At 43.3% G+C, this 19,856-nt stretch overlaps 1 protein-coding gene across 2 annotated transcripts in view; it reads right to left on the bottom strand.

Annotated features, from left to right (window-relative positions):
- LOC117367084 (acrosin-like) overlaps window positions 1-19,856 on the bottom strand; it is a 55,141-nt gene that overhangs the window by 5,653 nt on the left and 29,632 nt on the right. The window contains exons 5-7 of one of the 2 annotated variants that reach the window (XM_033959326.1): window positions 16,570-17,145; window positions 6,415-6,587; window positions 420-618 (exon numbers count right to left, since the gene is read on the bottom strand). In XM_033959326.1, the coding sequence (XP_033815217.1) occupies window positions 462-618; window positions 6,415-6,587; window positions 16,570-17,145 (906 nt within the window). In that variant the 3' untranslated portion in view covers window positions 420-461. Of the gene's footprint in view, window positions 1-419; window positions 619-6,414; window positions 6,588-8,201; window positions 8,261-16,569; window positions 17,146-19,856 lie in introns of those variants that run through there. The other variant, XM_033959327.1, reaches the window with a different exon arrangement.

The raw sequence follows: 19,856 nt of genomic DNA on the forward strand, positions 1-19,856 counted from the left end.
TGAAAACTTGACTGGATGGGTATGCTTACAGGACGGTTGAGAGCCACTGCCCTAAATAATTGTGTGACAAACAAGAAAGGATCCAGTACGAATGTGGTGAGAGCAGTTGTGAGGCAATGTGTGAGGGTCTAATATAGAGGTTCTCAACTCATTCCTCAAGACATACCAAACCAATCTTCTTTGCAAGATATCCAAAATGAATATGCGTGAGGTAAATTTGCCTGCACGCTCTCCATTGTATGCAGATCTATCTCATTCATATTCATCATAGAGGTGCCCCCAGCAATGAATATTAGAATACTGCACCTCCTTGAGGTAAATATTATTGAACAGGATTAACTCTCACTGGAGGTATATATTACAATTAGGCCCACATATTTCATAGTGCTGGTACTTCAGACTGTCCTGGTGTGTCTCACCCTTTCATGGTTCTGAAGCAGTGGGCTGCAGTCATCACCCAGTCAGTGTTGATGAGAGACCCCCCACACGAGTGTCGATGTCCTTTCCTGGAAGGGATCTGGATGCTGACTAACCATGGCCAGGCTCCAGGCAGGGCATCTACTCCACCAATAATACGCATACTCCCATAATCTGTCACCAGAGGCCGTAACCCACATTCTTCAGAGGGAACAAAGAGAGAAGAATGAATCTCACAGATATCTCCACAAGGGTCAGTTTTGCACATAACATGACAATAATGAACCTCTCTCTTAAGCCTATTTCATTTCTATCCCGTTCTCCCCAAAGAGCTCAGAACGGGTTACAGGTCAACATACATAATAAACCAAAAGGAACTCTGTGGAGTGGCGATGTTCCTTAAATGGACTTTATTTGAAAATGTCATAGTTCCAAAGGTACACTAAAATCATCCACATAAAATAAAATTATCCACATATAAGTAAAGTAATCCACATGAAAACCTTAAAGGACCTAGTCCGCTAGGGAAGTAGGACCCAACACGGTCCGTGTTTCAACTAAAAGTCTTCTTCAGGGGTCCCTGAGGGTCCTATAATGGTGAATACGTGGAGAAGCTTCTCCACTTTTTGTCGAAATGTGGACCATGTTGGGTCCTGCGTCCCTAGTGGACTAGGTCCTTTAAGGTTTTCATGCGGATTACTTTACTTTTATATGGATGATTTTAGTGTACCTTTGGAACCTTGACATTTTCAAATAAAGTCCATTTAAGGAACATCGTCACTCCACAGAGTTTCTTTTGGTTTCTTCTGGATTTTCTTCTCTGTGGATACTTTGGGGTCATTCTCTTTGGTTTTCAACACACATAATATACAGTTAACAGGTTACAATTTACCATAATTACAGAACAAGTTTTACTGATACAAGCTTTTATTCTAATTCAACATACAGTATACTAGGGTTCTAATACCAATATACCGTATTTAATATATAGTTTACAGGTTATAATTTGCCACAGCTACAGAGCAAGGTTTTTCAATACAAGTTTTATCGTAACTTGACTTATACAGTACTAGGGATCTAATACCAATATACATAATATACAGTTTACAGGATAAGTTTGACATAGTTACAGTGCAAGATTTATCAATATAGGTTTTTATCCTAATGTAACACATACCAAGGATCTAGTACCAATATACAGCAGAATCTCAGTTATCCGGCACCCACAGGGATTGGTGGATATTGGATAACTGGTTTTCTAGTTACCGTATATACTTGAATATGTCGATCCGAATATAAGTCAAGACCCCCATGTTTCCTCCCCTAAAGGAAGAAAAATGGTTGACTTGAATATAAGATAGGGGCAAATTCAAGTGCCATGCCCTGCCAGGATCTGCACCCAATGTCCCCTCCCTCACTCCCTCCCCTGCAAGGCTCTGCCCTCAGTCCTCTTCCTTCCCTGCCCTACCAGGCTGTTCACCCAGCTCCCCTCACTCCCTGCCAGGCTCTGTACCCAGCCCCCTCACTCCCAGGCTCTGCACCAAGCCCTCTTCCCTCCCTGCCCTCCCAGGCTCTGCACCCAACCTTTTATTGCTGTTTGTAATCCCTGGTAGTCCAGCGGTGTATGGGGCAGGAGCGATCTTTCCGTGCTCCTGCCCCTTGCTGAGCTTCTCCCTCCCTGGATGTCTCTGATCTCAAGGCCAGCGGCACACCCGACAGGACCAAGCTTTTCATGCTCCCTGTCCGGCCCCACACCGCTCTCTGAACGGCTGCTGCCAGTTCTCGCCTAACACCACTACAGGCATGGCTAACACCGGAAGTGGCATTAGGTGCCGTAGAACATCTACATAGGCACGGTTCACCATAAAGATAGGCACCAGAAATGTAGGCCTTGGAAAACCCTGGCCTACATTTTTGGTGCCTATATTTCCCGGAGGTGCGATTCTCAAAATGGCGCTGCCAATATTGGTGCCGTTTATTGAATCTGGGCCTTACTTTACTGTACCTGATAAAAATCCCAGGGGGTCCCCATAAATCACTCACAACTTGGTACTTGCATTCTGGGTATAACTCACCTTGAGCAACAACCGAGAAAGGTAAGAGAAATCCAAAATCTCTCCCACCCTTCCCCTTATATATCAAGCTGAATTTGAGTTAATACTGTGTTTGCATGCAAAAATGCCATTACAGTACTTGCAACAGTGTCAGAATGCTACTCAAATCTATACATGACAGAAGTGTTTCCACAATGTTTACTATACTTTCTACTCTTCCTCATTGACTAGTTGAAAAAGGATCTGCAAAAGTTAGAAGAATGATCTAATGTCTGGCAACTAAAATTCAGTGCAAAGAAGTGCAGAGTGATGCATTTGGGGAATAGAAATCCAAGGGAGACGTGTGTACTGGGAGAGGAACCTTGTGATAATAATGTCTTGAGGATCTGAAGGTGAAGAAACAGTGTGACAAGGTGGTGGCTATAATGTTAATACTATAAAGAACTCCTAGATAACCAAAAATTAGTTTTTAAATCCACAGTGACTCCTCAACTTCTATTCTCGTGTTGAGGAGTCGCTGTGGATCAAATATATATGAATAAGTGGAAATTGCACTATCACTGACCCTTTTGGCATCTGAATTGTTAAGGTGTTTTTCGGGTTCCTTGAAACAGAATTGCGAAACATGGTCCATGTCGGGACCTGTTAAGAACTTTCAAAAGATAAGTGGAAGAGTGTTTCTTTTCCTTTTTGCCATTGCTAGACTATTTTTATCACAGAATTTGCACATTAGCACTTTATTTAATATCTCCATACACAGCAATGGTGCAGTGGGTTTGGCTATAGGAGCTTTGGCTTCTGGCTGAATCACACTTTTCTGAGTGTATGTGACAAAGTATAGAATCTCTTTATAATACATATTTAAAAACTAATTTTTGGTTATCTAGGAGTTCTTTATAGTATTAACATTTTAGTCATTTTTGACCTCCTATCTCTACAACATTTGGTAACTCAAGGAAGTTTTTCTTCACCCAAAGGGTCGTGGACACTTGGAATGCGCTACCGGAGGAAGTGATCAGGCAGATTCAAACAGGGATTGGACGGATTCCTGAGGGATAAAGGGATCGTGGGATACTGAGAGAGGTGCTGGGATGTAACACAAGTTTAGAAAGCTAACCAGGTAATAAGTATAGAAAGCCAACCAGGTCGTGCATGTGCAAGACCGGAGGGTTAGGACTTCGATGGGAAGATAGGACTTCAATGAGAAACCAAGGTGGCAAGGGGGCCCCTTCTGGTGATTAAGACAGGTCGTGACCTGTTTGGGCCGCCGCGGGAGCGGACTGCTGGGCAGGATGGACCTATGGTCTGACCCGGCGGAGGCACTGCTTATGTTCTTATGTTCTTAATCCCTCTACCACCCATTATACTTTTTGACTTAGTCTAAGGTGGTGGCTATAGTCAGAAGGATGCTGAGCTGTGTAGAGAGAGACATAACCAGTAGAAGAAAGGAGGTGTTGATTCTCTTCTACAGGCTGTTGGTTAGGCCCCACTTGGAGTATTGTATTCAATTTCAATTTTGGAGACTGTATACGACAAAGGATATATGAAGACTTGAAGTGGTCCAGAGAAAGGTGAAAAAATGGTAGGGGTTTTGAGCTAAAATATGTACAAGAAGAGACTGAAAGATTTGAATATGTATACTCTAGAGCAGTGGTCTCAAACTCACGGCCCAGGGGCCACATGCGGCCCGCCAAATACTATTTTGAGGCCCTCAGTATGTTTATCATAATCACAAAAGTAAAATAAAACAATTTCTTGATCATATGTCTCTTTAGCTATAAATGACAATATTATGATTAAGAGTTAGCCAAAAGGAAAGATTTATAAACTATAAAGAGTTTTACCTCATGCAAAATTGTCATTTCTTTAATAAGACATTAACTATTTTTTCTGAGGCCCTCCAAGTACCTACAAATCCAAAATGTGGCCCTGCAAATGGTTTGACTTTGAGACCACTGCTCTAGAGGACAGGAGGGATAGGGGAGATTTAGACATTAAATAATTAAAATACAGAACCAAATCTTTTCCAAAGAAGGGAAAATGGTGAAACTAGAGGGCATAAATTGAGGTTGCTGGGGGTAGACTTAAGAGCAATGTTAGGAAATTATTTTTCAAGAAGAGGGTGGTGGATGCCTTGAATGCCCCCCTGAGGGAGGTGGTGGAGAGCAAAACTGTGTCAGAATTCAAAAACGCATGGGATGAACACAGGGGATCTCTAATCAGAAAATGAAGGGTATAAATTGAAGAACTAGAGCCAAAACTGGGTAGACTTGCACAATCTGTGATCCATATATGGTTATTTGATTTAGGATGGGGTGCGGAGAGTCTTGAAGGGAACTCCAGTAATTTGGGATGGTTTAAATAAGCTGGAGTAGGTTTTGACAGAAACTCTGGTAGTTGGAACCTAAGAACAGAACCAGGCAGACTTCTAAGGGTTATGGACAATTTAATTTAATCATGGATTTATAATGCATGTACCTAATGGGCAGACTGGATCGACCATTCAAGCCTTTATCTGCTGTCATTTACTATGTTACTATTTAAGTTTTTTTAAAAAAGCTGTAATGAAATATTAAACCATAGGAGTGGAATTCTTTCATCAAAAGCTGAATTAGTATCAACCTCATCTGAATTCTATAGCCAATCATATCTCACTTTTGGATCAAAATGTTCCCCATAAGTCATTTGTAATTTTACCCTTTAAGCAAAAAAAGTGAGGATATCATCGATTAGTTCTGGTTGGGTATAATGGATCAACACTGTGCAATAGTGGCAGACAGTGAAATATCGATGGTGAATACATATGAGGTTGTATGGAACAGCAGTACTGCAGCCATGAGATCAGAGATGGATGCCCTAAACACAGCTCAACAATGGTGTCCCTCGGCTCTTCCATTACTTAGCTGACAAGACATTAAGACTCAATAAGTGTCGAGGACTATCAGTATGAGGGAGGTGCTGAAAAGTTCTCAGCCCAACCAACCAGCTTCCTAAATTTTGAGCGTTATTTTGCCACTGTAGCTGAAAAGAGTATCTTAATTTGTTAAGTGCCAATTTGAAAATGAAATTCTATGTTTTTTGACATTGTTGAAGATCATTGATTGAACCATATCTACATCATTCTCTTGGTTGGGCTGAGAACTTTCAGCACTCTCCTCATATTTTAAGAAACAAAACCTCATGTATATATATATTTATAATGATTAGAAAAACACCGAAATTCATGTTGGATAATGAGTGTGGCAGATGGCAATGAAAGAGTTACGGGTATGATATCTAGGGGAATAAAACTTGGTTCACCCTTTCCCTTGATGCTCTAACCATGTGCTTATTTTACTTAATGGTTAATTCAGGGCTGCATGAAATTCTGGTAGTGTTTTTAAAGGCTGTGTGATAAAGCAATGACACAGACTAGTCTAGCAGCAGAAGTAAAAGCCCTAATTTTCACATTCAGACACAGCTCCTTTGTAGAGTATGGCCTTTACTTACGCTGTAGGTTGAAGCAGAATGATGTTGGTAAGAACATCAAAGTAAATAGAGCGATGGGGAAGGGCAAAGAGCTCCCCATCTCTAGAGAACGGACAGCTAACTCGTCCATGAAAGCTTTCACTCAGCTGCCTGAAGAGCCCTGTGACCTCACTGGACTCAGATCTTAGACGTGACATCACAAGGCCACATTCTATTGGTAATTGTTGCTATGTGTTTGGTGGTGAGATACTGGGAGTATGTGGGACACAGAAGGTTATCCTTTAAGAAAAAGACACTTAAAAAATAATTCATTTAGAATTTATACCACAAGCCTTTATTAACTTGAGTCAGAAATGCATTAAAACAGGAATCAAACAGATCTCCAGTTCATATAACAGGTAGACACACAATGATCACAGTCTCTAATAAGATGGATCCAAGAAAGGAAACCCAGGAGGTATGCTGATCAACTTACATTTGAGGAGTATCACACCTGAAAATGGCACAGGCTTGTTGCATGGTGTTATCCATCCTTCTTCTAGAGATGCCTTGGGGTGGGGGTGTACTGATAAAGCTATTTCTTCTGGCATGTTTAGAGAAAGGTTCCTGTGGGCTTGAAACAGCAACCTGCAGAAAGGCAGTGCTAACCTACAGGAAGCAGAGGATGAGGCGTTGAGTTCAAGGCTGTATTGGATGGAGGTTATAAGTAGAGAATGACACGGGGACAAATTTTTCCTCCCGTCCCCGCAGGAACTCATATTCCTGTCCCATCCCTGTGAGTTCTTTTCCTGTCCCTGTCCCATTCCTGCAAGTTCCGTCGTCATCTGCACAAGCCTCAAACACTTTAAAATCATAAATGTTCATGGCTTGTGCGGTTAAGGCAGAGCTTACAGGAATGGGACAGGGACAGGGACACAACTCTCTGGTTATAACCATAGTTTCTGGGTAGAGGACTGGTGTGGGACAATTGAGGGTCTCCAGCTGCTTAGTGGAGAGGGAGAGGCACTTTGGCAAGGGGGATGGAGGGAAGGGGCAATGACAGCAGCTTTAGATCTGGGTGTATCTACTTTAAGGTCTCATGTGCCTGTAGGGGGTGCTCTAGCATTTTGAATACAGTGCCCTGCTCTGCCTCTGTGCTTAGTGGAGTTTTTGAAGGCTTAAACATAATCTGGTAGTGGGGCTTATTTGGGCCAGCCTTAGAGACGGGAACTGCTCATTTGCAGTGTGCTGTGTCTAATTATGGCAGCAGCCCTGGCCTGGCAGCTTACCTACTTCAGAGTTTTTGAATCCCACAGTTAGGCTGTTCTCATCTCGCTGGGTGCTGGTTCTTTTGAAAGTTGCATTGTTCACTCAGAATAGTGAAGCTCTGGAACGCATTGCCAGAGGTTGCGGTAAGAGTGGATAGTGTAGTTGGTTTTAAGAAAGGTTTGGACAATTTCCTGGAGGAAAAGTCCATAGTCTGTTATTGAGAAAGACATGGGGGAAGCCACTGCTTTTCCTAGATTGGTAGCATAGAATGTTGCTACTCTCTGGGTTTTGGCCAGGTACTAGTGACCTGGATTGGCCACTGTGAGAATGGGCTACTGGACCATTGGTCTGACCCAGTAAGGCTATTCTTATGTTCAGCTGAACCCGGAGATAACCCACATATCAACCTAACTTGCCACTCTTTATATAGCAGCCAAAGCCTGAATGCTGTTCTGCATAGAGAGGGGCATAACCAGCAAAAGGGAAGAGTTATTAATGCCCCTGTAAAAGTTATCGGTGAGGCCTCACTTGAAATATTTGTGTTCAGTTTGCTAAGAATGGAAAAAAGACTTGAAGTGGCTTAAACTTGAAGACCTGAGTATGTATACTAGAGAATGACACAGGGACAAATTTTTCCCTGTCCCCACAATGCTGTCTAGGCTGTCAGGGTGTTGTCCTCTCTGTTGTCTTGAGTGGGAGCATTGAATAATAGGTTTCTGAATAAGAGGAGCAGGTTGGGTAACCGATGTATAGTATTGTAGTAATAAGAGCATTGTGATGGACTTGTGTATTTTCTGGAAGAAGTATAAGGCTGAGACCTAGATAATATTTTAATGGTGTCTGTATGTTTTTTAAGTAGATCAGCTACCTCTTGAACTTTATCACTTAACAAGTTGCCTTCACATGAAGGAACGTGCTCTAGGTCCGAAACTCTGAGCCAGGCAAGATAACACATAGCTACTAATAAAGCAGAGATGCATGATGATATATCAAAGACTTAAAAGCACCTCTTACCAGAAACTTTCAAGTATTCAGAAGTTTCCTTTGAAGTTTCTGGAACTCAGAAGCTTTATCTGTGGGAAGGAAATCAAGTTTTGGATTGGAAATAAATTGTAGAATAAAGCTGATTAAAGCTGGTAGTCTAGGATACAATTAGTAAGCATAGAAGCTTGAAAAATTCGTCTACCAAAGGAGTCTAAGGGCTAGATTCACTAAGCAAACAGATTGTGTACCGCTCGGTTTGCACTCACTTTCCTACTACGGCTCGATTCACTAACCTTCCTCCAGACCCCATCTGCACCCTATCTGATCTGCGCATGCAAATGAGTAAAAAGGCATGTAAATTTTTTAAGGCATCGATTCATGAAACCATTTCGTCCAAACCGACTGGCCTTTCCATTCCAAAATGTTTCAATTGCTGAGGACCAGTCGCTTTACATCCTCGCCGACTATTCCTGCCTAGCAACTGCCGTGTGCATGTTAAGAACCCCATTAAAAATATATATCTACCCTGCAAAAAATCCAAAATATATCTAAACTTTAAATATATGTAAACTTTCATGTACATAAGCATTAGAAAGATTTTTTTTATTTTTTGGGAATACGCATAGTGAGCGCGGGAGTGAATCTCAGATATGTAATGCACATGGCGAGAAAATCGTGGATTAACTCCGTGCTCTCCTTGCGCATTGTACATTTCATATATCAATGCCAAATTATAAATAAAAATAAAAAATAACCTCCCTTCCTTCCAGCTAGATTGTCGTGTGCATCTGATGTCACGGGGTCACCTTTGGTTGCTTCGTGCTTCACGGCAGAAAGAGCCACACAGCCTCCTGGGATTCGTAGGCTATATATAACAGCGCGTGATCCCAGCGCATTCAACTGATGTTAACTGTTGTGCCTTCTAGCAACTTAACAGTTCTTTTCCTGAGAGAAATGGATGGAGCCCGCCAATGACGTCTGCGATTAAACCCCACCCCATTTCTACGTAGTGAAGTCCTAAAGAGCTAGCGCATGCATTATGTGCTTCAAAACCAACAAGGAGACAGTGCGCATGCACGTCGATCGATGTTACAGTGAGCCGTGGGGGCGTGTTTACGATTTGACCATTTGCATGGACAAGCTTTACTGAATCGATTGGCCAGAATGACTCGGAAACGGATAGGACACGAATAGGATAGATTTGTGGACTTTAGTGAATCTAGCCCTAAGTCTGGTTTCTGTGCCTGGAGAGGCAGAAACCTGGGACCTTGAACTGCAAGCATACTTTAAACCAGATCCCACAACTTGAGAATGATGTTGTAATTGTGTTCTGTCAAACCCAAGACATTTCTGTATTCAATACATGGTGTCAGTTTTCTTGGGGATTGCTTGAACAGTTAACAGGGCCTCCCAATTTTTGAAAAGAGCATCTTTCATAATTCTATGACGAGATATAATGATACCCTCTCTAGGAGAAGAGTCAAGTACCTCAGAGAGTTCTGAATGAGATTCTTCCTCTGTTTTCAGTTTGAATGGTATTGTCCAAGTCATTTCACAGACAATACCAGGAAATGATATGCTCTCTGAAGGAGACTTGTGCCTCTGAGATGGTGGAGAAGGTTCAGAGCGAATACTATAGGGCTTCTCAGCTGAGAATTCCCATAGTTCCTGCTCTGACTCTCAGGTGAGGTCAGAATTTGACTCCTCAAAGTCAACAAGAGGATTGACTATGCATGAAAGAGCATTGAGGCAGGGTCTGTCCTCTGACCCAAGAGATTCTTTGGCAATGTCGACACATGCATTGGTCAGGTTCATGCTGCCCCTGACAAGCGACCTCGAGCTGCTGTAAGGGATTTCTCCCGTGGCTGATGCTCTGATTTATCCTTAGGCTGGACTGAGGCTAGTGCAAGCACCTTGTAAGCCTGAGAAGAGCCTTGAAAGCTCTTCCTTGAGCTTAGCCTGAATTTCCTCCTGGAGAGAAGGTTTTGAGGTTGGTTGAGAGGCAGCCAGTAGTATCACCCGTTCAGCTTTCTTATATGACTGGACCCTCAGTGCAGATGGCATGGACGGGAAGGATGTGGAGTCCTTCCGCTGATGTGGTACTGAGTCCAATGCTGGGCACTCTTTATGTCACGTCAGTGCACCCGATGTTGATGCCAATGCAGGTTCTGCATCTGGGGCTGAGTCACCTGTCATGCTCGATGCCAATGTTGATCCAAAACATTTGGTACACTGAATTCTGCGTGCTTTAAATGATCTCATTTGCATGTGGAGACAGAGGTCACAGTGAATGTATCCAAGCACTGAACATACTAGTTATGGGGGTCAGAGCCTGAAATTGTCCTATTGCATCGAGAACATTTCTTAAACCCACTCAGCATCCTCTTTTTTTTGGCAAAACATTTTTTTATTGATGATAAAACATGGGAGACAGTGATGATTCTCAAACCACTTAACAAGAACAATGCATCCCATGCCTATACAGATGAAGAACTGGGTTATAAGGCAAAAATCATCATTTTATAAAGGTTGAGGGGACAGGAAGGGAAAATGAGTATCCCGCGGGGATGGGGAAAAGTTTGTCCCCGTGTCATTCTCTGTTCATTTGTTTCCCACCATTCCTTAGTTACTTGTCCCATACCATTCTTGTTCTATTCCATTTTCTATTTACTTGTAGTATACCACTCTCTACTTGTTCCATACCATTCAAGACTTTCTAAGCTTCCATTACAGTTCTCTACAGACTCCTCATCCCCAGGCTAAAATGCCCTAACCTATTATGCTTTTCTTCATGCAGGAGTCATTTTGTATAACCACTTTGCTTGTCAGTCTCCACATTCACAGAGCTAAGCTCACTGTGGGAGTCAGCCAGCACTTTCAGAGAGATTGTATGAGTCATACAAGCATGCTCATAGGTATACTGTACTTCCTGAGAGGACTCGGCATGCTCAAGCATACACTGAGACTCATACAGCGTGCTCACAGATATATGTGTCATAATACAAGAAAAGGGACCAAGTTTTAGAAATTGAGCTATTCAGCTGGCTGATTCAAATGCAACAAACCACATCTTTCTATCATTTCATTTCTCAGAGATATACCGTTTCAATTAACAAATTGTTGTCTCTGATAAAATAAAACCCAACTGGCATTGTTGTCTCATTTCTCAAGTAAGCGTGCACTAATGTAGAGTCATGAAATGGTTAACTGTTGTTTAAAATATTGCTCTGGCCTACATAGCTGAAAACAGTGTACAATCTATTGACCTCATCTGCCTGAAATGTATGTCCCTGCCTTACCACATTGTAAGCTAAATAGATAAGAGTTTGAGCCATGATGTACCCTGCCCTTCTGTACATGTAACATTTAGACCTGTAAGATTTAGATAAGCAGAGAAATGAGCTAGTTTTCTATAGGACTATAAGTTGTATCCCTGAACCTATCATAAGTGCTGGCTTAGGACCAATAATAATTGTAGAAAAGTTATAGAAGTAACAAATGAAAATTGTAGTTTTTGCATATATTAAGTTTGCATTTGCTTAGTGAAAAGGGCATAAAAGTCCATGCATTTCCTGATTCTAATACTCTAGTAGGCAGGCTGTTCACTGCACTAGAGTCCGGTATGCTGCAATAAACCTCTTGTACTTTCTTCACGCCTCTGACTTTGTGTGTCCAAGTGACCTTTCATTAAGACTTGGTCCCTTTTCTTAGATTGCAACACATATAATGCTGTAGATGAACTCTTCTACCTCCTCCTTTGCAAAGCCACACTAGCATTTTTAGCGCAGGCCGCAGTGGTAACAGCTTGGACGCTCATAGAAATATGAGCATCAGAGCTGTTACCGGGGTGGCCGGCGCTAAAAACATTAGCACGGCTTTGTACAGGAGGGGAATAATGCACTGAGTTCTTATAATCTATCTGGTTTTCACCCAGTTTTTTAAAAAAATATTGCTCTTAAATACTTTCATTTCTCTCTAAAAATGAGAGAAAATGGGCGCATGGGGCCTAGGTTTACAAGATTAGATCTCTGCAGGAGCCCAATATTCAAAGGCATTTATCTGGATAACAATGGTCATTCTCTGGATATATGTCCTAGATGGCCCAATCTTTGGATTTTTGGTTGTATTATATGGATAGACTGCTGAAAATCTTTACAGACTGCCTCAGCACTATTTGGATGATGCTGGGGTGAAGCATTCTGGCCAGCTACAGGGAAAACAGTAATATTCAGTTCACTATACATGTGGAGGGACATAATCAAAAGAAATGTCTAAGTTCGTTTTGGGACTATGTCGCTAGTTGCCCGAAGTCGGACATGTAATAAGTCCATTTTTGAAAAATACATCGAAAATGGTTTTTTTTTCTGAAAATCATCTAACTGTACGTCCAGGCGTTTGATCATCCAGACTGCTAAGTCGTCTATCTTTACACCCCATTTTTGACCAAAAATTAATCCAAGTCAAAAACACCTAGAAAAAGAACTTTTGGGTGTGGGAGGGGCCAGAAAAGTGAAGGACTGGATACCCAGACATGGTACCAGAGTAGTGGGGTACCTTACAGGGCACTGCTGTAAACTTCACAAAAAGGGTGTCACATCTCACCACAACTCCCACAAAACACCCCCGGAACCTACTAGAACCGCCTATCTACCACCCTAATAGCACTTATGGCTGCAGGTGCCACTTATATGGCAGTACAAAAGGGTTGAATGTAGTGATTAGAGTAGTGATTAGAGTGGCTTATGGGCCTGGGTCCTCCTCTCCATGGTTCATTAACCCACCCCCAAGACCATTTAACCCACCTCTGTGCCAGGCTGCCAGGTGCTGATGTTCTGGAGGCAGATATGTAAAGTTGTTATCATGATTTTTATGGGGGTGGGGTCAGTGATCACTGGGGCAGTGTGTGGTGGTCTGTACTTTGTGTCTGCAGTAGTTATGTGGTCACTTTGGATACCTTCTGTGGACGTAGACCTGGTTTTAGATGGCCTAAGTCACAGTTCTTCAACCGCCGGTCCGCGGACCGGTGCTGGTCCGCAAAAAAATCTTGCCAGTCCGCGAAGGATTCAGGACCCCGCCACAGCAAAAGGTGCCAGTGTCAGCTGACATGCAACTTCCTGTTGCCGTCGCTATGCTGGCACTCCTGCCTGCCACCACTGACTCCTGCCGCGTATGTCTCCGCACCCCCAGAAAAGCAGCGGCAGCTCTGTGTGCTTTTAACTTTGGCACACAGCTGCCCCTAGGCAGTATTTTAGCGCAGTTTCATGAGGCAGCCTCGGGGCCTTTGGTAGGCCGGCCCACATCGCAACATCGAAGCGGGCTGGCCTACCAAAGGCCCCGAGGCTGCCTCATGAAACCGCGCTAAAATACTGCTTAGGGGCAGCTGTGTGCCAAAGTTAAAAGCACACAGAGATGCTGCTAGCCTACATAGAGGAAACATTTGTTAGAGAGGGAAGGGAGAAGGGTTACTCCTGGAGAAGGGAGGGGAAGGGGCTACTGCTGACGGGGGAGAAGGGAAAGGGAAGGGACCAGAATTACTGTTAGATAAGGGGAGGAGGAAAGGGAGAAGGGGTACTCCTGGACAAGGGAGGGGAAGGGGCTACTGCTGACAGAGGAGAAGGGAAAGGGAAGGGACCAGAATTACTGTTGGATAAGGGGAGGAGGAAAGGGAGAAGGGGTACTCCTGGACAAGGGAGGGGAAGGGGGTACTCCTGACAGGGGAGAAGGGGAAGGGAAGGGACGAGAGTTACTGTTGGATAAGAGGAGGAGGAAAGGGAGGGACGAGAGTTACTGTTGGATAAGAGGAGGAGGAAAGGGAGAAGGGGTACTCCTGGACAAATGAGGGGAAGGGGCTACTGCTGACAGGGGAGAAGGGAAAGGGAAGGGACGAGAGTTACTGTTGGATAAGAGGAAGAGGAAAGGGAGAAGGGGTACTACTGGACAAGGGAGGGGAAGGGGTTACTGCTGACAGGGGAGAAGGGATGAGAATTACTGTTGGATAAGGGGAGGAGGAAAGGGAGAAGGGGTACTCCTGGACAAGGGAGGGGAAGGGGCTACTGCTGACAGAGGAGAAGGGAAAGGGAAGGGACCAGAATTACTGTTGGATAAGGGGAGGAGGAAAGGGAGAAGGGGTACTCCTGGACAAGGGAGGGGAAAGTGCTACTGCTGACAGGGGGGAAGGGAAGAGAATTACTGTTGGAGAAGGAGAGGAAGAAAGGGAGAAGGTACTGCTGGTCAGGGGAGGAGGAACATTGGAAGGAAACAGCTGGTAGGGAGATTAGAGGAGGAGAAGGAGTCAGGATGGAATGGAGAGATCAGATGAGGGAAAAGGGAGAGACAGAGGAATGACAAGGTAGAGAGAGATTGATGCTGGGAAGGGGGGGTCAGATGAAAAATAAGGAAAGAGGGACAAAGATGCTAGATCTGGTGTAGGAGAGAGGGGCACAGAAAGAACGCAGATACCATATGGGAGGGGGAGGGGTAGAGGGCAGACAGTGGATGGAAGAGGCAGATGCTGGATGGAAGAGAGTGAAAAGACGATGAAAGCAGAAACCAGAGACGACAAAAGGTAGAAAAAAAATAATTTTATTTCTATCTTGTGATTAGAATATATCAGATTTAAAATATGTATCCTGCTAGAGCTGATGTTAGACATAACTGGGGAGTGTAAAGCCCAGGCAGTGCATCTTTAGCTTCCAGCTGGCTTAGGGCTCTCTCTGACCAGGTTGCCCTAGTTGCACTCCCCCTAACACCATTCCTGCCATGTGTGACTGCGGTATTCTGTTAGCATGATATTTGTGTAGCATTCTGTAATAATTTGGCTTATTCAGTTTTCATGATAGTAGAGGGGATATATGTGAAGGGGAGGGGAGACGAAGGTTTTGTTGATCCTTGCCCTGTATTATTTATATTTATAAAATGACAATTGTATAGAATATTGTTTCTTTTTATACTTTAATAAAATATGTTCAATATAAAATCATAACTATTTGAGGCTTGTGCGGATGGGATCAGATGGTTAACGGGACCGAGCTCGCGGGGACGGGGCGGCAATGGGGTTTTTAAAAATTTCAGTCTTATTAGTTTGCCGGTCCAAAAAATAATTATTTTATTTCCACCTGTCCATAGATGTAAAAAGGTTGAAGAACACTGGCCTAAGTCACAACATTCAAGTTCCGTCTAGACAGTATTGTAAAACTTTCAGTTATACATGCAGTATGACTAAGTCTAGGACAGTCCACGTCCCGCCCAAATCCCGCCCTCACCACTCTTCCTACAATGCCCCTTTTAGCTCTGGGCGTACTGCAGCACTGTGAAGGCATAAGTCATTTTTAGATACATCTAAAACCCGGTTCGATTATTGGCACTTGGACGACTTGTCTTACTGATCGTCTAAGTGCCGATTTAGGCTGGTTTTTAGACATATTTCCATTTCAATTATGAGCCCTATAGTATTTGTAGAAGCTTAGGCCAGCAAAATGGCTGTCCTACATTCATCCAGATAGCTATATGGATAGTAGACTGAATATTGACACTCTGAATAACAGTGGCACTTGTCTGCTTTTTTTGTATATACAGTGCCATTCACTGCAGCTGGCATTTAGAAAAATTACCATCTATGATGATTTACACATGGACCTGTTAAATTTTATTTTTAGGAATATGGACATGTGCTTTTGCCCTCTTGAAGGTGAGGAGTTTCCATTTTACCCATTAGGTGCTAGCTGCAGTGGAGATAGCCCTACAGATTAACACAGCAATTTCATGCAGAAGTGCCAAATAGGCCAGCTCTTCTATAGACATCAACCCAAATCAACTGTGCTGTCTTCTACTCTCTACATCTTTTAGCTAACTAAAGTTAAAGCTATGATGACTTTTGTTGATAAGTTTCAAGCTTGCACTACTTCAATCCCTTTGTGTGTATGTTGCCATGTGTCCAATACATTATACTTATGGATCTCTTTCTCTCTCTCTCTCTCTCTATATATATATATAATCACAGAGAGGCTAATTTGAGGCATAGTTTTCCCATTCTTATTCCAATGCATTTTGTAGGACAAGCAGATCCAGTGTGCATTTGGATAGGAATTAGGAAACTAGAACTAGAGTAGGTAGGCTGGTAGCAGAGATATAAAGAGATCTGTTGATAGAAGGAAAAAAAAAAAGAAAAAAGGGCACTCAGAAAGAAATCAAACCTGTAAAATAGGCAAGGTTTTATTGAGAGGGGTTCGGGGCTATGTATGTCTACTTTTGCACACAGTTACCACCACTGTTTTGTCTTCCAACCCACAGACCCGTGCATGAGTGGGCGATACTTCCAGAAATGAACGATCAATGGTTTGTACGTTGCGTCAGTTTGATGAAATGTAATCTGAATTGTACTGCTAGTGCCTTTATTTACCTCATCACTGTTGCTGCTCTCTGTGCCTTTTTCTTCATCTTCCTCAACCTCATCTCCACCCTCAACCTCTTCTTCAACTTCTTCTTCATCTTCACCTTCTTCTTCATACTCTTCTTCATTTTCTTTTTCTACATTAACTTCTTCATTCTCCTCCTCATTCTGCTCATCTTTGTCTTCTTCCTCATTCTCATCCTCTTCCTCCTCCTCCTCCTCATCATCATCAGTGTCATTGTCTTCATACTTGTACTCTGGTTTAACTTCTGACCACAGCCCTTGGTTTTCGTCCTCCATCATTAGCTCATCTGATATCTCTTGTTTCCCAATCTCTGTTGGCTTCTCAAATTGAGGAAGAGGCTTGGATGTTGCACTTGGCAGACTCCACCCACTAGTCTCAGGAATCTGGGTTGTTATCTTGGGTTGGATTTTTTTCAGGATCCAGTTGTGGAAGTACTGGGTGGAAGTGTAGACCCCAGGGCTTAGAGCTTGGGCACAACCTCTTCCCCAGCTAGTAATTCCAACAACAAAAAAAAGAGATGATGTTTTCTCTTTGCACATAAGTGGACCTCCTCCATCGCCCTGCAATGGAAGAGATGGGTCAGTAGGATACTTACAAATAATATAGATCACATTGAAATCTTCAGTCAGTCAGAAGATTGTATCATTTTGTTCATGTGTGGCAACATCTTCAATATTTTTTGCCAGTATATTTTATTCTTACATTTCTCTTGGAATACCTTCTTTGGACCTTACAAACATAAATGCCAAGCTGGTACAGATCAATGATCCAGCATGCCCAGCATCCTGTCTCCAGTAGTGGCCAATCCAGGTCATTTGAAAATAATATGCAGATCCAAAATGTAGATAAATCTATTCCCAGTTGCTCAAGCTCAGAAGTACAAGTGACTACTAAAATGTTCTCAGCTTTGCTAAGTGGCTCTTCCATGAAAGAATATGCATACGTGAGAAACATTCTCTTCAAGGGTGAATTGGCAGAAGATATCATGAAGACCTGATTTTCTGGTCCACTTACTAACCTGCTTTAAGGTTTTGCATTTAATGCAGTGGTCTCCAAAATGTGGCCTCAGGACTGCATGTGGCCTTACAGTCTATTTTTTCAGCCCTCATATCCAGTGATCTCCACTGCTACCACAGTAGAGAAAAGGCCCCATGAAATTCCGCTGGGTTGCAAGTGCCTGCATGGTCACATTGATATGCAAACACATGCATTTATGCACGCATGCATGCAAATACTGGTCAAATCACCTCTCCCCATGCATGATTGTGCTTGCATATCAGTGTGTCCACAGTCACATACCCCCAGTGGAGCTTCACGTGGCCTTTTCTCTACCTGCAGTAGTGGCAAAACTTCCTAACAGTGCATCTCTGCTCCTACTCAGCCCCATCACTGATGATGACAGTGACACTGATAATGAAGATGAGGATGAGCAGGATGAAGAGCAGAATGAGGATGAGAATGAAGATGAAGAAGAAGATAATGAAGGAAAAGAAAATGAAGAAGAGGATGAAGAAGAAGAAGAAGGTGAGGAAGCAAAGTGGAATTACAGATTTGCTGGTTACTGGTGAACATACACCTCCCATTTTAATATTGGTTTGATATGTTTGAAATTAGAGAAAAAGTCTGTGGTACTTTGCAACAAGGTGGACTGATAGACAGCAATGGAATGTAGTGGCTAAGTTGTGTGGACCCTCATTGCTTGGACTTACCTGCATGATGTTGCACTGTAGGATGGTGGTATGCTTGCAGAATCAAAGTTAGCATTTAAAATTACTTTTGTAAGCCTAAAATCTTTTAGTGGCTCCCTCATGTCCATTTTGCGGCTCTTTATATGGAAAAGATTGGAGACCACTGACTTAATGCATTTGAATAGCCAACGTTGAGATGCACTAAGTACAAAACCTCTGCGGTATATGTAGAGGGTCATTTTCAATATGACATCTAAGTCTGTGTTTGAACATTTTGTAAAATGTGTCCGTAAATCAGATAAAGAAAATGGCCATTTTCAAAACTGCTACAGCACACAGAAAGGGATCAAAATACACCAAAAAAGTTAACAACACCCACAAAAGAGTGCACACGCCAATAGAACTGGGACAATTCTATTGGGATGTACACTCTTTTGTGGGTGTTGTTGACATTTTCGAAACTGCAAAATGTCTTTCTTTTTTCGTTTCAAAAATGACCCATCTAGACGTGTTCGCCCTTAGTGCGCCTATCTTTTTTTGCCATTTTCAAAAAACAAAATGTCCAAATGAAAAACACACATAACAAACCATTAGGATGTAGGAGGAGTCAGCATTTTTAGTAGACTGGTCACACAGACTAGAGAATGACACGGTGGCGGTTTACCCGCGGCCACCGCATTTTAGCCGCGGGTCACCGCCGAAAACGGGGAAGAAAATTAGCAGTCGCTGCGGCGACGGGGACAAGGCCATTCACCGCCCACGGGGCGGTGAATGGGTCTTGTCCCCGCAGTGAGGCATGAAGGATCGCGCGGTCCCCGCAGCTCACACCCGCCTGCCCAATCGATTCTAGTGTTTAGCCAGCTCTCTCCCTTCTCCTCACCTTAGTTTGTAGATTTTCTTTTTCGGCGACCCGCACACTATCAAAGAGCCGCTGCTGCTCAGTTTCGATCTTCTGCTCTGACGCAACCGGAAACAGGAAGTTGCAGCAGAGCAGAAGATTGAACACTGAGCAGCCGCGCGTGTGCAGCTCTTTGGGAAAGCGTGCAGGTCGCTGAAAAAGAAAGCCTTCTAAATAAGGTGAGGAGAAGGGAGAGAACTGGCTAAACACTAGGATCGATTGGGCAGGCGGGTGGGGGCTGCGAGGACCGTGCGATCACCCGTGTTCCCGGCTCAGACTGTAAGGAGAGAGTGAAAGGGAAAAGGATTCTGGGCCAAGGTGATGAAAACGGAAAGAAAAACCCACAGCAGGAAAGAAAGGGAAGGACAGGCAGGTGAGCCAGATGCTAGAAGCAGGGGGGGGGGGAAGAAAGAGGGAAAAAAGCTAGATGGGGTTGAAAAGAAGAGACACACTGGTATGGAAGAGGAAGATAGGGGAAATCTGGACACAGGAAGGTAACAGAAAGAGGGGAAATTATGTGCATGGGGCATAGGGCAGAGACAAAAAGGGGACATGCCATGGGGATGGTATATGGACACAGGGGGGGGCAATGGCAGATACATAGGGGAGATATTAGAAAAGTATATAAAATCGTACCCGTTTGAGGCTTTTATGTATGCAGCGGTGACGGTGACGGGGCGGTGAA

The sequence above is a fragment of the Geotrypetes seraphini genome, chromosome 9 (genome assembly GCF_902459505.1).
Source record: "Geotrypetes seraphini chromosome 9, aGeoSer1.1, whole genome shotgun sequence".
Classification (NCBI taxonomy): Eukaryota; Metazoa; Chordata; class Amphibia; order Gymnophiona; family Dermophiidae; genus Geotrypetes; species Geotrypetes seraphini.